At 37.4% G+C, this 23,257-nt stretch overlaps 1 protein-coding gene and 1 long non-coding RNA gene across 6 annotated transcripts in view; one reads left to right on the forward strand and one right to left on the reverse strand.

Moving 5' to 3' along the window:
* Positions 1 to 15,263, forward strand: part of LOC119655270 — a 33,692-nt gene extending 18,429 nt beyond the window's left edge. The window contains exon 2 of the long non-coding RNA XR_005249895.1: positions 14,909 to 15,263. This is a non-coding gene — a long non-coding RNA (uncharacterized LOC119655270). The remainder of the gene's footprint in view (positions 1 to 14,908) is intronic.
* The window catches only part of LOC119655267 (serum response factor homolog), a 95,827-nt gene that overhangs the window by 50,183 nt on the left and 22,387 nt on the right, over positions 1 to 23,257 (reverse strand). For 4 of the 5 annotated variants that reach the window (XR_005249893.1, XR_005249894.1, XM_038061078.1 and 1 more), the window contains exon 2: positions 20,354 to 20,602. Coding sequence is in view for 3 of the 5 variants with exons in the window: in XM_038061078.1 (XP_037917006.1) it covers positions 20,354 to 20,602 (249 nt within the window). In the remaining 2 variants the exon portion in view is untranslated. Of the gene's footprint in view, positions 1 to 18,377; positions 20,603 to 23,257 lie in introns of those variants that run through there. The other variant, XM_038061079.1, reaches the window with a different exon arrangement.

The following is a 23,257-nucleotide window of genomic DNA, read 5'->3' on the forward strand; positions in this document are numbered from 1 at the left end:
AGAAAAAGAAGACGAGGCAGACCTTGCCTAAGATGGAGCGATGGCGTAGGTCAGGACCCCAGACAGCTTTTAGAGATATCGAATTGGTGGACCTCGGAGCAAAACCGAGATGTCTGCAGTTCCTTATTAAGGCAGGCCTAGACCAGATACCGGTTGTTGCGGCGTTGATGATGATGAATACGAATTCTGTTAGATTAATATTTCCAAGTGCGAATACGATTTTTTTGTATTGAAATGTTAGTATTCGCCTGGGTAGCAAATATTCGCGCCTTAATGGTCTGATCATATTGTACGTATGGATGGTGGAGTCGGACTTAATATCCATTGAGACAACCCGGGAAACCAGAAGCTGGACGCTTCAGGGGTGAAAGATTTTGTGTATTTCTTTTATAAAAAAGTTTGAGTAAATGTTTGCTCCATTAGTACCTAGCACGTAACATATGACCACTTTCGCGTGATACTGATATGGCAAAGTCTTGAATTTGCACAGAAGCGACAACTTTGACCTATTATAACTTTCTTAGCAGGTATGGGGAGATTTCGAAGAATAGGCACCATATAATGGCAGCGTCTTGACTGTTTTCAGATTTTTCGGTTGGGTAGTTTCTGAGAATGGATTCGTGAAAGAAATGATCACTCCTCACCCACTGATTTCCCACACAACTAGATTGGGCAAAAAATAAATGTACATCCCCCTTTGGAAGTATGGGGACCCCCCTTAAATTCGACGTAGAATGATGTAACTCACTGCATGCGCGAGCGTTCACAGTTCCCACCTTTTCCCCAAACTTGATGTCAAACGCTATTATCGTTTCCGAGAAAAATCCGTGTGACAAGCAGACAGTAAACCGATTTTAATAAGGTTTTGTTTTACACATAACCATAAAAATTTAAAGGCGTTGCAGGTTTAAATAAAAAAATTATGTGCTCGAAAGATATTTCCAAGTCTGAAAAAATTTTTTGCCAAGAGGAAGCACTTGAAAGCAAAGACATCTTGTTCTTGTCAGGTAAATTTCTATGTCTATATCAAACATCAGACAGACAAAATAGTTGTGTCAAACAAATTTCTGTTTCAGACAAAGCCTGCTTCTGTATCAGACAAATATCTGAGCCTACCTCAGCTGAATGTCTGTTTCTGTATCATACAAAGATCTGAGTCTGTCTCAAACATCAGACAGTCTGTATCAGACAACAAACGGACAGATGTCTGTGTCTGAACCAAAAAGGAGGTTGGGCAATTGACTCACACAATACGTGCATATAAATAATTGCCACTTACGAAATACGCATATATTAATGGAGAATAGTCCAACCCACAGTGGATATATATATTTGTGCACAACTCAATAGGCCAAAAAAAGAAAACAAATCTCAACATAGAAGGATATCACTCACTGCATGTCTGGGGTCCACAGGTCCCACCTTCTCACCAAATTTCGTGTCAATGGGTATAACCGTTTCTGAAAAAAGTGCCTGTGACAGACAGACAGACAAACCGAGAAAGATGTCAGGCTGCTCTGTTAAAGCAGACCTTCATGGAGGTGTGGAGTGCATAGACAGCTTCAAGCGACCTCAGAACGACACGGCAATACCTCCAGTCACCAGTGACGAGCTGCTGGAGATCTGCGCTAGGATAGGAGATAACAAAGCTCCGGGTCTGGATGGCGAGGCGAATAAGGCCCTTAAGTTTGCCATGAAATCCAGACCGGACATGTTCGCTGAGTTGTTCGAAGTGTGCACGTCCGAGGGGATATTTCCTACATCATGGAAACGACAGAAGTTGGTGCTACTGCCTAAGGCTGGTAAACCTCCAGGTGAGCCAACCTCCTACAGACCTATTTGTCTTTTGGACACTGTGGGAAAAATGCTAGAGCGAGTAATCTATAATAGATTACTCCCGTTGTTGAGAGCCAGGGAGGTCTCTCAGATCAGCAGTATGGATTCCGTAAAGCCAGATCAACCATTGATGCCATCAAAATGGTTACTGGCTTGGCCGAAGATGCAATCCACGGAAAGGGCAGTACTAGCAAATATTGCATAGTAGTGACCCTGGATGTGAGAAATGCATTCAATTGGAACCTAAGACGGGAATCTCTGGCGAAGATTGGTATTCCCGCTTATCTTTCAGCTATTTACAAGAACGGAGGCTTTGGTATGACACCGATGACGGATCCTAGGAGTACGTTGTCTCCGTGGGTGTCCCATAAGGCTCCGTACTGGGCCCACTGCTATGGAACATCATGTACAACGATGTTTCTAATCTTCCCCTTTCGGAAGAAGCCACGGTGATGGGTTACGCCGATGATATACCGTTGGTTGTGGCCGCAAAGCATCTCGAATATGCCGAGTTATACTCATGCGAAGCGATCAGAGCTGTTAAGGGTTGGCTAGAGAGTTCTGGTCTGACGCTTGCGGAGGAAAAAAAACGGAAGCGGTACTCATCACTAAGAGCCATAAAAGAAATTTTGCCCGTATTCAAATTGGGAATCATATCATCACTTCTAAGCCTGCCATCAAATACTTGGGAGTGATGATAGACGGGAAGCTTAGCTATAAGCCACACGTGCAGTCTGTTTATGACAAAGCATGCCGAACGTGGGAGGCTCCAGTTTGGGGAAACGCATTGCAGGTTAGAGTTAACGCTAACAAACTGAGTTCAGTTGACGGTTTCGTCCATCATCAAGTGGGTGCGGACTCAAGATTCCCAGCATCCTCAACAAAAAACTAATTGAATATCAATATCACACTACAGTGAATAGCTCAGTTGCCAAAATGGCGAATCCAGGCAAACCGATCCCGCTTCTGAACAGGACAAACGCTGAAGAAGAAGCACATGTGAAGAAATAAATCAGAACCGAGAAGCCTTTCAAATAAAAAACTTAACCCAAGGCTGCCCCAAGCCTGAAGGGAAGAGCAACTATATTGTGAATGACTGTTATCTAAGCATCGTAGGGAACAGATGGAATAAATCTCACTGTCAGAGATAGTGACTCTCTTTTGAGTTGGGGATAAGAATGAATTAAAAGTTGCAACCGAAAGGGGTGATTATGTGAATTGTGCATTGTGAACCCAACAAAATGTACTAACAAAACGGTACTCATGCTTTTTATAAGAGCGGCATTACCCGTTCTGCTATCGAATATGGACTTTGGCTAGTTTTTGAAATGGGCGGAAGGTCCTCGAAAAGGTCGTCGATAATCCCCAGAATATGAATGAAGATTTCCGTGGTAGCACTCCTTCCACCCTTAAGCTTAAGCATCATGGAAGATATAACGTAGGCAAGTTTTAGGGAAGCGTTGCTTCCATGAATAGTGCGAGGGTCAAATTCCCTTTATCACGACGAACACTACATAAGAGCAGAATTACCCGTTCCGTTATCGAGTATGGGCTTTAGCTTGTTTTTGAAATGGGCGGAAGATCCTCAAAAACGTCACCGATAATCCCCAGAATTTTCAACGAATGAAGATTTCATTGATAGCACTCCTTCCATCCTTAAGCTTAAGCACCATGGATGATATAAAGTAGGCAAGGTTTTAGGGGAGTGTTACTTCCATGAATAGTGCGGTGGTCAAATTCCCCTTGTCACGACGAACACTACATAAGAGCAGCCTTACCCGTTCCATTATCGAGTATGGGCTTTGGCTTGTTTTTGAAATGGGCGGAAGATCCTCAAAAACATCACCGATAATCCCCAGAATTTTCAACGAATGAAGATTTCATTGATAGCACTCCTTCCATCCTTAAGCTTAAGCACCATAGATGATATAAAGTAGGCAAGGTTTTAGGGGAGTGTTGCTTCCATGACTAGTGCGATGGTCAAATTCTGATTCTCATCGCGAACCCTACACTGTACTTCCTACACTTTGCCACGGTATTTGAAATCTAGCGCATCGTGCTTGCTCCCACTCGCAGCGGTCCATTGATCCGCCTTCATGTACGATTAACAGAGGCTGGCTCTTATGGGTGTAAGTGGAAACGAGGCACCTTCAGCCATCTACTTATGAAGTCGAGTGGTGTGGTTCAGGATTATGATAACTAATGCAAAATGTCTTATAGACATACAGTATGCAATACGAAGTTTAATACTTGTAAAAAAAACTATAATTGCTTGCATCAAAAGAACTTTTTTGTTAGTACTACTATATAGGAACAAGATATGAAAACTAATCCCAATTACCCTCAAAAGCTAAAGTCTACCGCTACTATATAGGAACAGGATATTAAAACTAATCCCAGCTGCCCTCAAAAGCTAAAGTTTATGGCAAGTTATCATCAAATATCAATTGACAGACCATTCATTAAGAAAAGTTGGCAACTCAGCTACTGATACCATTATGCAATGAAACATATTTTTCCAAGACTATCGAAGGGATCTTCTTAGTATAGTAAAGCGTAAAAGATCCAAAACCCATCCTTCACCGATTTTGAGAAAGCTGTCGACAGAGTGAATAGGAATTGTAGCTATTATCAGAGTGACATATGACCACATAAAGTGTTACATCCCCTAGCGAGGTAGAATTTCAGAGGAATTTAGAATCGTAAGCGAAGTTTACCAGGATTGCATCTCATCACCGATAATCTCTTTTTCTTATCGATAACGTGTTCTTCATGCCGCTTTGGTTGGAGGACGTGGAGGGGTCCAATGGACTATGACATATTTTCTTAAAACAATTTAAAGAGACTGACGACATCTGCTTGCTTTCCCACCAAATAGTGGACCTTGGCCCAAAAATCGGTCTGAAGATAAACATCAACTAAATCAAAATTCAATCCCGCAGCTCACCGGAGTACATTGATGAACACTGGAGCGCTACCAAAATTGCTATTCACCCCGGCGCAAGTAAGTTGTTAACTACGTGCCGAAAGACGCCATAAGATGTGGTTCACATCCGGGACTTGAAAGCGGATCGAGAAGCATAGGGAACTAAAGGCCCTTATTGCCACTGCACGTGAGAGAAAACTAGGTTGCTTCGACTAGGGTACCGCGCAAAATTTCAGGAAGTGTAGCATGACAAAAGGAAATCTGTTATCGATTAAGAAGGCAAATATAACGATTTCGCAACCACGAAAAACAGAAGCTCAAGAGTGGAAGGATTATTTCACTGTGATTCTCAACAGTATAACATCTGGTGAAGTGCACCTCTTCTGAATGAAATGGCTAGTCACCGTTACATGCGGATACGGACAACAAAAGTGAAGTCATCTTAGTCAAGAGGGGTAAGGCCACCGAACTGTTGAGTTTGATCGATAGAGGGTAAGCTGAGGATAGATTAACACCAGTGAAGCTAAGGTTCTCAGTGTAACTGAACCTCACACTCTTCCTAACTGCATTAACGGGTAGAACATCGCAATTCAATCTGTCTATTTTTGTATCAAGCTTGACGTCACCCAGCGCATTAATGGGGCTAAATTCGCCTTCGCTGTTTTGTCTAAAATCTGAAAATGCAAATATTTCAACACCAATATAAAATTGAGGTTGTTACGCGCCAATGTTCTCTCTATATTATGGGAAAATCTTGAACGAAGAACTGAGTTGAAGTACGGGCTTGGTATCAGTGGATGTGTTAATTAAAGGAAGGAAGTGGATAGGCTACACTTGAAGAAGCGCCAACAAATTCATACAGGGTGACCGACAAAGGAATCGTTCTAAAGACACACAGCACAGAATAGTAGAGGGGATTGGAAACAAACATAATCAGAAAATATTATATGGTTACTTGCTGTATTATATTCCGATAAGAACTTTCCAATATTAATTCAAAAATACGAACGTGCAGAACTAAAATCATATAAAAAGCTATCTGGTGTATCATAAATTGATATATTTATCAGAGCGATGTTTGATGAAAATTTGAACTTTTCTAACCAAAAAAATCATGCGCATGCAAAATTATATGTTTCATATCAAACTTCATGTTTCGCACCCGATCTCGTTATAGGAAGTGCTCATATCAATAACAATATCAATAAGGGCCGTATTCCTTAGAGAAATTGATATGGGAAAGAAACCCCAGCCTTGCCGTAGGTACGTGTGTAAGGCTACGATATGTGCAGTATATATATACATACATCAACTATTGGCTACTTCGAACCATAGCAAGCTTCCAAATAAGGATGGCACATGTTAAATACCAGGCCTATTACTACATCTCATGTTTTCTGAAATTGTTCGCATTTGAAACCGAAATGAAATTTCCGACGCAAACAATCTAATTTTTTTGATTGGGGGTGGAGATGCTGTCGGCGAATGCGTCAAATTTTATCATAAAATTGCACATGCGATCTAGCCCTGCTAAACAAACTGGCATTTCGAAAAACAGACGATCGGTAAAACGACCGATTGTGGTCATACATTCAAACATGTGCCAAACGCGGCATTCAAGAAAGTTACCAGCGTTCGTATACGTATATATGTACATTCATACGTATATCATACAACCATACATATTTAAGTGAGTAACTAGAGTGTGTACAAGAAAAACATCAAATTGTGTGCACACACAAAAATGATCAAATTGCTACCTATGCTATAGCTAAGACCAGTGATGCCCAGCAATATCGCTGCAGTCAACCTGGCCCATGCGGCAATATCTTTGTACGTTGAGTGCTGGTATCTGTAAGATGAAGTAAACACTACATACAAGTGACTCACATCTTAGCCAACTACTCGAAGCCAACGATGCTTCGCGACTTTCGCTAATGTAGACTGACCAAGAATGTCTTCTCAGTTACTCAATATTCCTTCTGACGATCTTGGGGAGCGAAATAACGGAGCAGATAGACGCTAAAACCATTTTCCGAAAGTAGACAAATACACAATATCAGTGGTGCTCAGGCCGTTCAATTTTTCAGAATATGTTTCACGGGCTACGGTTTGGTCGTGGAGTTAGAAAAACTTCCAAGTGTTTTACTAGATTCAAACTTTATTTATATACGAGCGTTGGCCGATTTATTTGTTGGATTAACTAAATTAAAGTAAACAGCAAATTTTATTCTGAAAATAAATTGAAGGCCCAAATACACATAGAATCAAGCTAATATCCAATCGAATACTTTTTTGTTACATGGCACTAATCAAAACCGTTCCTTCAGATGCTCAGTTAAGGATGGTGGCAATTTTCCTCTGAAATATTTCGAAACAGTACGTCTGCAACAAGTTTGCTTTTACTGCAGTTGACTGAAGCGAAATAGTTATACAAATCTGGCACCTACGTTATTGTCCATCGATTTTAACTGTCTTTTCCGCCCCCGATATTTCGGGGCACAAGTGTTACATTAAGAACAATTAACAATTCGCTAAATAAAATAAGATTGACTATCACTGACAAATGGTAAAGTTAAAGTCATTGAGTTCTCGCCTTTAACTACGATTAAAACAATTTCAAGTATTATTCTCAGGCATCCATAGTCAGTATAAATCATTGTGCAGAACTGCTCCAAAATTTTCGTCTGCTGATCTCTGTATGTTTAACCTCGAAAAGCCAATAGTCCTGAAATTGGGCCAAATTTATGAAATATTTCATTAGGGTATACTTGTCCATGAATTTTTCGGACTTTCTTATACATTTTGAAGGGCTGGACATATGGTATCAGATCAATTGGTATGAAATTACAAAAATCGTTGTGATGTGATGTGATGCAGTTTTGAAGGAAAACGTGGATATTTTGCATTCTCATTTGTCCAGAAATGACATATTTACACAAGTCGGAAAACCGGATGCTAGACGCTTCAGGTAAGAAAGGTGCTGTGTATTTCTTTTATAAAGAAATATGAGTGTGCATTTGTCCCATTAATATGTAACATGTAACATATGCATATATTATGTGCAAATATCCACTTTCAAGTAATATTGACATTCAAAGTATTGAATTTGTACAGAAGCGACAACTTTGACCTATTATAACTTTGTTAGTAATAGTGCGATATTCACCAAATTTAGTAAGATCATGCTCGATGCTGTAGCCTAAATTGCTGAAAACTTTCGTGATTCTAGGAGGAACTTAAGGGGGCCTAGGCACCATACAATGGCAGCCTCTTGACTTTTTTCAGATTTTTCGGTTGAGTAGTTTCTGAGAATGGGTCCATTAAAGAAATGATCACTTTCAACCCCTCGCACTCCCCACCTTTCCAACAAATGTCAAAACTAAGACTTCGGCTTCGAAAAGCACTAACCGAGACCTTTAATTTGATACCCCACATGACTATATTTGATAAAAAAAAATTTTTCTTTGTGTTCAAGCTTTCTGTATACTCTTTCGCATGCATGTTATTGTCGTTAGTTTTTAAAAGTTTTTAAAAAACAATTCAACAAAAATTGAAATCGTAAAATTTTTAACCCGTCAAAACTTTGGAAACTTTTTTTTAACGTTGGATATTACAGTTTTTAAAAGATGCCTCCTACTAAAACACTTTCAAATGGGATATGAGGAACCCATAAAAAACGGAAGGAAAGAGGTACGGTAGATCGTTCAAAAGGAGGTGCACAAAAATAGTACACATGTTTGAAAGAAGCTGCTGAGTTTTACAATGTTTAAAGAGCGACACCAGCTGCTCAGCGTCCTTTGCGGTTGTGAAACAATTGCTTTCTACTAATATGGCCTAATTATAATAGCTTTTAGTAAAAATGGACTAATGGGATAACGGCTATAAAAAAAACCTTGCATTTCCAAGAAAAATATGAAGGATAGATAACAAATTTGCGGAAACTCATAAAGATTGATCAGCCGGTGATTGGGGCGCGTTTTGTGGTGCAACAAAAGCAAGCGTAATCCGTTTGCTACTGATGGAATTAGATATGTTCTCCATCTAGGTGGAGTCTGTAACGATCCCAAGTACCCATAAAGAAGCATGAGGATGGGAGCATAATGATCTTGGGCTGATATCGTTTTGCGTGAATTTTTCGGAACTAACAACATTTATTATAGGGTGCTTTTCTTGTGATGATGTTGGTCCATTGATTCAAGTTGAAATAGTATGAGATCGCCAAATGTATTGTGACTTTTTGGGAAAGCACGTTATTATATGCTCATGACAAGATGGGAAAATACTGAGTCTTCTGAGAGAATAGCATTCCTAAGCACACGTCCAAATTTATTAGAATTGGCCAAATGACAACCAAGTTTCAAAAATAACCTGACCTTCTCAAAGTCCTGACCGGAATCTTATTGAGCATCTTTAAGAAGAGTTAGATTGACGTATTTGAGATCAAAACTTTTCTAAAACAGTTGAACTAATGGCTGCTCACCAACAAATAGTTTACAACTCTAGTTGATGCAATAATGAACTTAGTTGAATCTATTCCGCGAAGATGTGAAACAGTAAGAAAGACTAGAGCCTATTCAACAAGATGTTGCAAAAACTACTCCGTTTTTCACATTGTTATTGTTGTAAACTGCTTCTAAGACAAAAGTTTCCAAAGTTTTGATGGGCTGAAAAAATGGCCACTTTAGTTTTTTAAACGAAAGTTTTTTGTTTTTATTTTAAATTAAAAGTAATATTTTCTTTTAAAAGGATAAAACAAAATCCCACTATAAAAAAAAAATGTTTAAAAAAAAAACGAAAAATAAAAATATTACAAGTCTTTGATTCATTTTAAATGAAAGTTTCCAAAGTTTTGACCACTACTGTATGTGTGAGCTGGACTATTCCCCATTTAAAGGCAATTATTTATATGCACGTTCTGTGTGAGTTAATAGCCCAACCACCTGTTTGCTTCAGCCGTAGACATCTGTCTGTCTGTTGTGCTTGTTTTTTACAAAACAATTTTTCAGGCGAATACGTTTGTATTCACTTTCGGACGTGAGAATACAGCCGTATTCATATCCACTTGTGTAAATACCAAAATATTCAATTTTTCGAATACGAATATATTCGTATCGTAATGCGTATCGCCCAACAATGTCATAGTTTCAGTCAGGAAACTGAAAGAAATTTTAAAACAGAAGGTAAACGGAATTTTCTGTCATTTTTTCCGACAGCTAGTTGTCACTTGAAAAATCCGTCTGATGCATTTCATTGACATCTTATCAGTGGAACTCTGTAGAATGAAACATGCAACCAACTGTTCAGGATAATGATTTTCTACCATCTTATAATCAGTCGCAGTTGGTCAAATTTATCTTTAATAGCGTGTTGAAAAAATTTTCTGATAATTTTTTCGAAGGGCTATAACCGGGTCCTAAATTCGAATATCTTTCCGAATATTAAAACTGCCGTGGCTTTCTTATGTTTCCACACGCTGCTTTCTGATTTTTATGTATCCAAAAATGAAATTCAACTAGTATCATAATACTAATACCAATATGTGACCAACTTCCTTCCTTACGTATCAGTGCAACCGACATCAAGCGGCAGTCCACAACTGGTACTCTTTATGATCGATACACCAATCAACGTCTCAAATTCTAAATTTACCGCTGCATCGTTTACCCCGTCGCCCTCTTTGGTTTCGACTACTGGTCGGTCACCAATGATAATGGACGACACCTCGTGGCTATGGAGACGAGAATATCATGCTGAATCGGCGGAATATTCCAAATGAGAATATTCGTGATCGATATGGCTTTGCACCCATCGTAGAGAAGTTACAAGAAAGAATTCTTCGATGGCATGGTCTTCACGCTGATGACAACTCGCTAGCTAAAATTGGCTTTAATTGAAAACAAGTCGGGAAACCGGAAGCTGGACGCTTCAGGTATGAAAAGTTTTGTCTATTTCTTATATAAAGACATTTAAGTATGCATTTGCTCCATCAGTATGTAATATATGTATATATTATGTGAGAATATCTACTTTCGAGTGATATTGACATTCATAGTCTTGAATTTGCAAAGAAGCGACAACTTTGCCCTATTGTAACTTGTTAGTGATAGTATGATTTCCATACATCCTCTTTAACCTGTGATTTTTCCAAAGTGAAAATGAGCTGGCTTGGCGGTCAAAGGGTAGTATAGGTCCCAGGGCGAAACGTGGATTGGTACCCACGATGGAAACCTGGGAAACGCCTCCTGAACCAACACCAACTACCAAATCCTGTCTCCACTTCCACGTGGCGATCGCTGGGGGTTCTTTCTTCATGAAAAGCTCTGTAGACGGAGAAGGATGGAGGCGAGTTTTCCGCGGCTAAAAACTGAACAAAATGCACCAACTGGTCCTCCAGGTTGGGGATTGGGTAGAAGCCACGGGAGGGCCTCGGACAAGATGGATTCCGGAACGTGCGCTCCCTGTACAGACCAGATGCTGCTAAGCAGCTAGGCGATACCTTCTCCCAATATAAGGCTGATGTAACTACATTGCAGGAGATGCAATGAATAGGGACCGGTTTCCTGGAGAAGAGCGGCCATCCAGTAAACCATGCGCTCGGAGGAGGTTTTTTAGTCAGCCAAAAAATGAAACCTATTGTTATTGGCTTTGAAAATATAAGCGAAAGGCTATGCACTCTACGTTTGCGAGGCAAGTTTGGAAATATAAGCCTCATAAACGTTCACGCTCTTACAGAAGAGACTGCAGAGTCGGAGAAGCATACCTTCTACGAAACAGTTGAGCAGACCCTCGAAGCCTGTCCCAAGTATGATAACAAAATCATACTTGGCGATTTCAACAGCCAAGTAGCGACAGAGCTCGTATTCAGGCAATACGTCGATTTCCATAGCTTACATAGGGATATCAATGATAACGGACTGCGGATTATTCAGTTAGCAGTATCGCACGAAATTGTTATTGGAAGTACCTGATTTGTGCGGAAAACGGGCTACAAACATACGTGGGCCTCTCCAGACGCAACCACTTTCAACCAAATTGACCACGTGCTGATTGAACGCCGCCACCTCTCAGCCTTGATGAATGTCAAAACATAGAAGGGGGCCAATATAGGCTCGGACCACTATTATCTTGTTGGCATAGTGCTCCGAGCTCGAATTACGACATCACCTACAATCCCCTCTGACAATGAGGTGAGAGTGAATACTGACGCCATTCACAACAAACGACGCCTACGCTGACGATATCGACATCATGGGAAGAACAAACCGAGATGTACAGTCTACCTTCATCCGGATCGAGCAGGTGGCGATAGATCTTGGGCTGGACATTAATGAAGGCAAGACGAAGTACATGGTGGCAACCTCAGCGCCAAACCCAAAAACCAAAAGAACGAACAACATCGAATCGCACTGGTCAAACGAAAACAATGAAGATAGGAGACTACAACTTTGAGACCGTTGAAAATTTCTCCTATCTAGGGTCGAAAATCTCCACCGATAACAGATATTACGATGAAATCCGCGCACGGTTGTTGGCTACCAACAAGAGCCTATTTCAGCTTACAAAAACTGTTTCGCTTGAAACGTCTTACCATAGGGTCAAAGCTCTTACTGTACAAGACTATGATCTTGCCAGTCCTTATGTATTCTTCGGAGACTTGGGTTCTTAGCAAAAAACTGCGAACTCTTGGCCGTGTTCGAGAGAAGAATCCTTCGAGGAATTTTTGGCCCCCTACTTGAGGATGGACGATTCCGTATCCTACCTAACGACGAAATCTGTGAGCGATACCACGACCGTCTGGTTGTGGATAAAATTCGGCCCAACAGGTTGCGGTGGGCGGGTCAGTTAATCCGTATGGATGATGATGATGCAGGTGGTACGAGTTATCGACTTTCACCTCAAGTTCCCGTCCAAATCGCAGTTAACAACATAGGACATAACATGATACGAAAGCAATTGATACAGACTTTCATTTAGGTCTACGTCCAACTATGACAAGGTAATCTGTATGTATTGTACCAATTTTATCTGCTTATCCAATGAACAATTAACAGCAAGGCTTTTGCCAAAAGATTACCAAATTACCGTAGACAAGATAATAGACACCACGGTCTTTCCCATCTTGCATCTGCGCTGCACCAACCCCAAATGTAACTGTAAATTAAGATTTATAATTTACAGTACATTAAATGTAAAGTGTAGATATCAGAGCTGACTGACTACTTTGAGGAAATTTGTCAAGAGCAAGGTTACTCGTTCGAAACGAGAAGCTGGTTATAAATCAACAACCTACAACTGCGACCTAACACCAAATAATCAGTCGATTTGTCAATGAAATGCAATAAATGCTGCTAGTATAACCTTCTTGCATCACTATCAATAACGATTTCGACAACAAATCTTGGTTACAGATGACAACCTAACAAAGTTCACATTTCATTTTTTAACCACTTGCAGCCGGTGCCGAATTAGCAGAGTGATTATAGTATCTATCCTTTTCGAATAGGAAAAAAAATGAAACTTGCATGAAGTGAAGGACGGACATTTGCCTTTCACATAACATTAACTTCCTCCATATCTTCATAAAAAAACTTAATGATAACAGTTTTTCTTAATTTTACAAGCAAGCTAAGAAACCGTCTTAAGATTGCATAGAATAGCATTGCTAGTTACTTACATATGCATATGCTTTACGCGCAAAGTTCACATACCAGAGTGGTACAACTTTTCATACAGGAAGCGACTAGTTTGTAGCCTTCCATTTGTTTTTCGTTTTAATAATTTCATAATAAGATGAAATACGAGTGGTTAAACTGATGTTTGAACAACTTTCATGTCAGTTACAGTTCATAAACGTTATCTCCAAGAGTAATATATTCAAAAAATTACACCTAGAAAACGTCAATAAAGACAATTATATGGAAAAAATAAAAAAGGATCTTGCAGGAATTTTATTTATCCATCTAGCTTGCTAGTGATGAAGGCATTTGCACAGTGTCGAGCTGGCGGATTGTTATCTGATTTCCAATAAACTAATAGCATGACGGGTACGTTTGCCTCGATCCAGTTACCCCGGGTTCAAGTCCCGGTCGCCTTGGATGATTGTATTCGTATTTATGCTCTCCCGCTGCTGAAGGCGTATCACTTACACAGTATTAAGTGTGATAATAATCAAACTGAAATACAGTCTCATTGAAACTTGAGACTGTGTGGATGCCCTATACTTCACAAAGGAGTGAATAGGATATTTATATATTTAATAGAATGTTTGCAGTTTCGACGACTACATCACACAGTAAAAAATATCCTACCTTTGAAGGTGATACTAGCGTTTTCTACAATGCACACAATCTAAATCTAAAGAACTCAACGTTTAAGTCCAAACAAATTATACACAAATTACTAAAAACACAGGGTTAATGCAACCAACCTGACCATGTTAAATTGCGCACGTTATGAATGAGTCCAATCATTACACCTACGATACCACTATTTCCATACACATGTTTGGTGACTGATCGTCACTCACAATCATTTAACTTTCCCCACCAATGTCATTCAATGAGCACAGCATTTTCATGGACCATATATGTCCATTGCGCAAGAAAAGACTAGTGTTTTGCACTAAACTGCGAAGCAAAGAAAAAACTTCATTCATTTATTTTTACTATTACACAGCCACTTGCTGCTGTGATCCATCCAGATGACAATGACGTAAGTTTCATTTACAGAACATTGACAGATATTAACAGATTTCATATTTATATTGTATTCAATGACTTAAGTAAATGAAGGTGGATTAGAGCTTCATATTTCAAGTCAATTGTAAGTGGGTGTCTGGACGTTTTCGAAGAGATTTAGTGAAAGACTTTGATAAAACAGATAATAGGTAGAAAACAAAATATAACTTTGTGGTCAAAGTCCTTCATTATTCCACATGCAACGTGTAGAAATTTTCAACAGTTGATCATGAGATAGATAAAAATAATTATCTCAATTTGCAGAACAATGTGTAGAATCCCAAGTGTTAAAAATTCGATTGAATACTATGTTTCTATGTGTAGTTCCTTCCTCGCTCTTTTTATGATATAGCTTCGAGAATTTTACAATAATATCACTAACAGAACGTGTTTTATTTCATTACAGATTCAACAGTTTTCGTTCGTGCACTAGAAGAAAAAGGCAACCTTTGGAAAGTTTCCGGCGATAAAAACCGATAAATACGCGATTAAATTTGACACAGTGAATACAGATTGGAATTATCCCACAGCGCATAGTTTTTAATTAAGCAACCATTACAAACTTAGTACATGTAGACAATTAAATAAACCAAAAATCACAAAAAGAACACTTCATAAAAAATAGATAGTAATTTTTATTTGAACCCTCCTTTTTAGAATTTAATGAACCTTTCTAAATTACAACAATGAAAATGAATGGTAATTGTCTCTAATTTATTCATTTTACCATCACCGAATTAATAAAATCTATTTGAAGTAAACCTGAAAGTACTTTATTGAATTATCGCCAGGGGGAAAGATACTATTGTGAAACAGGGACATAACCGAAAAGTAGTTGAGAGTTTCACATGTTTTCCAAAAAACTTCTATCCCAAATTAGGGAGTTGTATTCACCCATTTTTATGTAGTGGGTGTAAATATATATTTTAAATTGTAAATTTTGTGCCAACCGAATGAAAATGAGAAAAATTTCTAGATCAGAGATTCTAATGCTTCGAACCGAAGCCATGATGCCAGTATATTTAGACTTCCTAAATCAAAACAGAATCGGGCATATTCATAGAAAACAATTTTTTGCAAAGATGATGCCATCATGAAACGAAAAGAAAGAAAACGTAACGGGAAAAGTTCAATTCCCTCATGTTGGTGTCATGTGTTGACCAAATGAATCTTATCTTTTTCCTCTTAAGGAAATTAAATTTTCAATAAAGAAGTGAATGAAATCCGGGAACGGTCGGAAAAGAAATGATTCCAAAAGAGAAAACCGACGAGGTAAAATGAAAGCGTTAAAAAAGCTGTCATAAATGACGATCAACTCAATACATTAAATGTAAATATATACATTTTGTCGGAACCCAATCAAACTAGAAAGAAATGTTCGACCCGGGGATGGACGAAATATTTAAGTTCAGCAAACTGCTATTGAAGGCATGGATATGGAAATGCATGAAGTCGTCGATGCTCTTTTATATACCTTTTCATATGCCAGTTTCCTTCAATGAGGGTTTATTGAAATTTTCAGTCAGATTTTTTCCATGATATAACAAACTGAATTGAGCGAAATCATTTTCCTATTTATTATTGGATATTGCGCCTAATGTTTATAATCTAACGATAAGCCAAGATGATTTATGTAACGAGAAACTGCTATCAGTGAAGAAAATAAAGCAAATCAAAAAATCAAGAAGTAGTTTTATTTCAGCACTTCTAATGAAAATGTCGAATTTTAACTAACAAAAAGCAAATAAAGAAATGACATAAGAAACCCTTTTTATTATTTCTTATATTCAAGGCTCAGTATAGGTTCTTCAAAACCCAAAGTATAATAGGTAGCGCGCGATATGGAATAGTTTTAGAGGTACGGTTTGTTTCATACTGATTATAAGTACTTTCAGCCAACAAAAAGAGAGAAAAGGATGAAATTTATCATTATCAACTTTACAGTATTTTAGCATAAATCCATTTATTATAGATCTTAATTATCGAAATAGATTTCATGTTAGCACGGGTATAATCTCGAAAGGATAAATATGGGGAAGAACACAATGCACTAAATGATCATCCAGCTAAAACTTTCCTTACACTAATCAAATAATTTATTCGCAATTGCACCGGCTCTTGACCATTATCATCAGCAACGGCGCAACAACCGGTATCCGATCCAGTATGCTTTAATAAGGAACTGCAGACATCCCGGTTTTGCGCCGAGGTCCACCAAATCGACATCCCTAAGAGCTGTGTGGCGTCCTGACCTACGCCATCGCTCCATCTCAGGCAGGATCTGCCTCGTCTTATTTTTCTACCATAAATATTGCCCGTATAGAATTTCCAGGCTGGATCATCCTCATCCATACGGATTAAGTGACCCGCCCATCGTAACCTATTGAGCCGGATTTTATCCACAACCTGATGGTCATGGTATCGCTCATAGGTTTCGTCGTTATCTAGGCTAGGAACACTTGACCTTCCGTGACTTCCGTGAAATTCGAAGACGCAATTCTTAGGGGAGAAAATTGATAAAATTTCAGTTTAAATGTATAACAGCAAATTTCTATTGACGATTTGTAATAAACAGAAACCTATTGCCCATGGGTACAAATTGCATATTTATCTGGAAATCAATTAAACAAGTTAAAGAGAGTTTGTCCTTTTATTGGCTAAAATTGTATCGGTGCAAGTCACAAATACTGTGTTTCGGAAGCCAATCAGTATGCTTTCTGTCTAATGTGTCTATGTGGCTTTTAACAAAACAATTTTAGCTAATAACAAGTCGGGAAATCGGAAGCTGGAAGCTGAGGTATGAAAAGTGCTGTGTATTTCTTTTATAAAGACATTTGAGTGTGAATTTGTCCCACTAGTATGTAACACATAATATACGCATATATTATGTGAGAATATCCACTTTCGGGTAGTATTGACATTCGAAATCTTGAATTTACAAAGAAGTGACAAATTTGACCTATTATAACTTTGTTAATAATCGTACGATTTCGACGAAGCTTAGTAGGATCAAGCTCTATATTATAGCCTACATTGCCGCAAACTTTCGTGGTGCTAGGATGAAGCTAAGGGTGATTCTGCAGCCAATTACTGAAAATTGTAGTAATATACTATTATTAACTTTATTTGAAGGGATATCGGTACGGAAAATATTTCGAAGCCTAGCCACCATAGCAGCTTCTTGATTTTTTTCAAATTTTTTGCTTGCGCAGTTTCTGAGAATGGCCCCGTTAAATAAATGATCACTTTCGACTCCCCGCCTTTCCAACAAATGTCAATACTAAGATCAGCTTCGGAAAGTACTAACGGAGACATTTCATTTGATACCCCACATGACTATATCTGGTGAAAAAAAATTTACACGTAACAGATGTAACTTACTGTATGCGTGAGCGTTCACAATTCCCACCTTTTCAGCAAATTAGGTGTGAATCGCTGCTACAGTCTCTGAGAAAAATGTGTGTGACAGATAGACAATAAACCAATTTTAATAAGGTTTTGTTTTACACAAAACCTTAAAAAGAACACGTTTTTCAGCATGTTTAATTAACTTCTAGCTAACAAACAACCTCCAAACTTTATCTGTCAAAGTTTCTAGCATATCTAACAATATGCACAATCCAACCTAAAGTCTGAAAAGCGAAAAGTTATACACCACCTTTCTCCGATTTGGAAAAAAGTCGAGCTAAATGTAGTCAATCCAAGGCATTGTGACATGTGTTTGCTTAGCTTTCCAAAAATTTGCAAAATTTAATAAAAAGCAAAAAAGCTTTACATGCAAACATATAAATATAAAAATACCATGTAAATGACAAAAACTAACGAACTGTGTATAAAACAAAATAAATCAAAAGATACTTCAAGCAGTTTTATTATTCTATTATATATTGCGATTAAAACTTTCATATTAAAAAATCAAACTAATTTGAAAATAATTAACAAAATATCGAAAACATTTTTCACCCCAAAGGAGAAATTTCGATGTACGGAACACTTACAAGTTAACAACGACTCGATTAAAACTTTGCCTCTAACATTCGTCTATAGAAGCTACCGTTTCGTCAGCCAATAAATTAATGTTACTACTTTCATTTCAATGCATTCGCATACTTATTCATAAAACAATTTTTAAATAAACAACATTAAGAATACCACTCATTTCAATGATCGCCTACACACTTCAGCTTGTCTTTTTAAAATCTAGATCTCACTACTTTATCTTTGTTAACTTTTCGAATAGTTATGTTTGCTTAAGTTTCAAGTTTAAATTAAATTAATTTAGAAATTTTATTTATACACTCTAAAATATCCTATAAATAGTTTATTATGTAAGGATCAACTCATCAGTTTAGTGATGCTTTCCTATTTGTATATTAATCTGTATTACAGATGTTTTTGTATCTTGTAAGATACTTCATTTTTAAAAGTAATAACTTCTATTCACAAGTAGAAGGAATCATTGATCTTCGACACCATAGAAGTATTTCATTCGAGAATATAAAAAAAAATGTATACTCATGAAACAGTTCGACTTACAAACGGAAACAACTAGTTATACTAAAAATCAAACGATATTTTTCCTACTTTTACCATCAACTTTACGTAAAAATAAATAAAAACACTAAACATTGCACTTGCAAATATTTTCAGGTATTTTCATTATGAATAATCCTTTTCTAGTCGTATTTGGTATTTATTTTTACGTAAATTTTTTATGTGAACACCATATAAAATAAACCCAATGGACACGCTCATTTAATCCCTGAATACAGATGAATATAACACATCGTCCCATCCCTAGAGAAGGTAAATTAAAAGCATTTCAAAGTTAATAAGAAACGAAAAGAGCTCAAATTTAAATCCTCGTATAATGCCAAGTAAATGAATTATAATTTTTGCGTCTGTGAATATTGAAACTATTATCGAAATTTTATAAAGTATCATTTCCAACCTCACACTCGCAATCACCTCATTTTCACTAGGCTTAGTTACATCTCGGTGACGTACAAAAATTGGGTAAATGCGAAACAGACTCATTTCTCCAATAAAAGGTATATGTGAAAACAACTTCAAGACGCTTCATTTATGATTAGTTGTATGGGCAGAAAATTTATTTTTAATAAAATGAATCTATCTAATAATTAAAAAACAGTTTACTGCTAATGTCACCCATCGTCAACATCATATTTGATATTATTCGAAAGTAAATGTGGAGAATACCAATTTATCTACATAAACTTCATGTCATTGTATGGCATTTTTAGATAAACTCAAAGGAAGCAAGAATTGGGGAGGGTACATGTTGATTTTTCTTTGAAATTTTTCGGTTAAATAATCTTATTGGATAGCTTCGTATCAGAAGGGAAACATCCTTAGATCAGAAGCCACATAATCATAACTTTCCTGAATGCAGACTTTTCTACTGGATTATGTAGATGAATGGAAACTGCTGTGCTTTCGCAATATTATATATAAAACAATACCGGAATGGACGGATAGCAAAATTTCTTGGACGAAATTCAAATTCATTTTTAATATCAATAAATTCACTATTTCCCTTCGCAAGAAAAAAAGGATAAATTCTGAAGCGAATAGGAACAAATGAAAAGTGTGACTACCGTTGAGCATGAGCATGACTCATATGCGTAGAATGTGGATGAGGCACATGGGAGTGATGGCCATGAGTTCCGTGCGGAGGTGCATATGCAGACTGCGCATGTGAAAGTGGAGATGGCTGACCGGTTGAATACGGGGACTGCATTAAACTCTGTTCCAATCCATAGTGAGTGGCTTGGGGATGTGTTAAATGAGCGTGCCCATGATGACCATGACTGTAAATCAATTGTCTTACTTTCGAATCCTCATCGGCAATATTGTAACTGAGTTCAGTCTCCTCGAATCCTGTAGCGGACATTCGTTGATCTCCGCCACCCGAGTTTGGAGGGTCTGGCGAATTTAGACAGGTCTGAATCAATTGCTTACCCGCTTCAGAAGTAATCATTGGTTGCAATTTTCTCGTCGCAAATGTATACACGTGTCCTGTTTCTGATGCAACTAGCAACATGACTTGTGTTCCAGTTAATGTTGACAGTTCATATGCCTGAAATAAACAAAAATGTCCAATTAAAGCAAATTATTAATTCTCAAATACAGAAATGTCTAAAAAATATGGAATATCCTAAAGATCAACAGGGAATATTATGAATTTTGTTAGAAATTGTGCCCCAATAAACGTAGCTTCCTTCATAAGAAATATCTTTTCGGACAAACACAAATCCCGAGTGCTCCGATCGTTCCCTCTTGAAAGTAGGAAAACAGCTCAGGAAACCAACAAAATGCGAAAACTAAGACTTCTATTAATTTTAGGATCGATGAGAAGTGGATTCTAAACTATAATCGACAATGATCAGGGCCATTTACTAGAACGCCCAGAAGTCTCAAGCCTCAAGACGACTACAAACGTGTTATCCACGATTCGTTCTTGTAGCCTGGTGATACTGTCACAACAGATATCTACTGCGGCGAAATTTGAAAGTAACATAATATAGAGACCCTTACAGCCTTTACTGTTCAATAGACGTTAGCCCATATTTCCACGCCATAACACGTATTTCACAAAGCCAAACTTCGGAGCTATCCTTATTCACGTGAATTTTAACTTTCTGATTGCCATCACGATGCTTCACCAATCGCAATTTTTCAATTCAGGGCTTTGAGAAGAAATCGGGGCATTTGTACTGCCAGATTATTGTTGATGCATCGTTGATGTAGCCCGTGATTACTTTATAGAATGAATATATTTCAATTTTAAGTTATTTCGTTAAAACGTTAAGGCCGCCATCCACTTTCAGTTCCGCCTTTATGAAAACCAGTTTACTGTCTGTCATACGCATTTTTCTCGAAAATGGTTACATCGATTCCAATGACTCTTGAAAAATAGTGCACAATTGAATTTTTAACTATGTACAAGTGGATCTACCGTATACTGAAGGTTCTTCACATAAGAAAACGTAAAACCTTTCATACCTACAGCGTCTAGCTTCCAGTTTTCCGACTCGTTTTAATGTAATAATAAATAAACACATTACTACTCGCAGTTACCATCCAAATTGTAAATATAGCTGCTCTATATAAAACATGTCGGAATACCGGAAGCTGGGCGCTTCGAGTGTTAAGATTTTGTGTTCATCTTATGTGAGGAACAATCTATGCACGGTTTTCCATTCGTACATAACTAAAAATACATGTGTGATCAGTTCCACCATTTGGTTCTATCAAATGACGGATCTAAATGCAATCGTGAGGCTTTCAAATCCCCATCCAGCAAAATATTATTTCATCAATTGATAAACTCCAGATATACATACATATTAAAGACATAAATATTGTGCTAATCCTAAATGAACAAACGTTGCCCATCCAAATTGATCTAACGTATCTTCATACATTTCCACTTTACTCCATGCACATATTGATACGTACTTAAAGTAAATACTGCTGGAACTAAAGTATAGACGTGTCTATCCTATTAGACACTACCCGTAAACTTCATTAGCACATACATATACATATATATATATCTTAATCCAGTAATTGATACTAATATGCAATTAATTTAAAAAAGCTCGTTCGTATAAGCTCACTTTATATGGGCATGACGTCATACACGTCTTAGAGAGCAATAAATTTATGCGAAATGCAAAACTTAGACCTTCTATAGCCTTGTTAATATTTGGACTGCGTTCAAAGATTTATGTCTTATATTATCTTCTATATTGCTACCAAATTTTATACTTCTGGGATGACCCTAAGAGGAGTTTTCGGGTAAATTTCCAAAACTTTATTTATGCAGATATAGAAATGGGATGCATTTCAAGTCCTAGAGTCCCGTTTTCGTTTCCATTTCCCAATAAATCGAGTATGATGATGATAAAAAATAAACGACGCATTAGTAAATACCTGAATCGTTTAAAAAGCAGAGGTTGTAAGATAAATAGAATATTAGACAATTCTTGGAAATTCAACGTTTACAAGTTATATTTCTGCTCTCCACTTTATCACGAATTTAGCAGCTGCAAACTTCCTCTATAACCAAACAATCACTACTCATAATATCAAATGGCAAATGCTTGAAACTGGTTGAGAATACAAGATATGAATGTATGTAAAAAATGGATCCAACTGAAGAGGTAAAAACTATTGCATCTAAATAAAGAGGGTCGCTAGTAATCATTTCTAAGAAATTTATCAATTAAAATTGCTTATCGCTTGATTTGCTGGTAGATAGTGCCATAAATATTTCATTTAGCTCCATCTTTTTCGATAAAATCATGAAATAAATTTGGATATTCTAACTTAAATCCTCAACGAAATTGGAGATGAAGATAAGGTTTTTTTTTTCAACTTTTTATTCCCTCAAACATATGTATATTTAAAGATAGCATGTTTGCAAATTTTACACCAATATTTTGATCAACAAGTTCCCAATTAAAATACAAGATTGTTTATTAAAATCGATGTTGTCCCCTTCGAAGTAATCCCAATCGATTGCACTTAGACCGATGCTTGACCTCACAAAAAAAAAATTGTTGTACTCGACGTTTAGTATGACCATCAGAGTGATTTTCGATTTTCTATTACCACCTCCCGTCTTCCAAAACCCATTTTGCGTAATGATTTTTTAATCGATTCGACAGAACGAAATCGTAGAAAGCCAAATCAAGTAAATCATTGCTGCCTTCAACGGATTATGACA

Source organism: Hermetia illucens, chromosome 4 (genome assembly GCF_905115235.1).
Source record: "Hermetia illucens chromosome 4, iHerIll2.2.curated.20191125, whole genome shotgun sequence".
Classification (NCBI taxonomy): domain Eukaryota; kingdom Metazoa; phylum Arthropoda; class Insecta; order Diptera; family Stratiomyidae; genus Hermetia; species Hermetia illucens.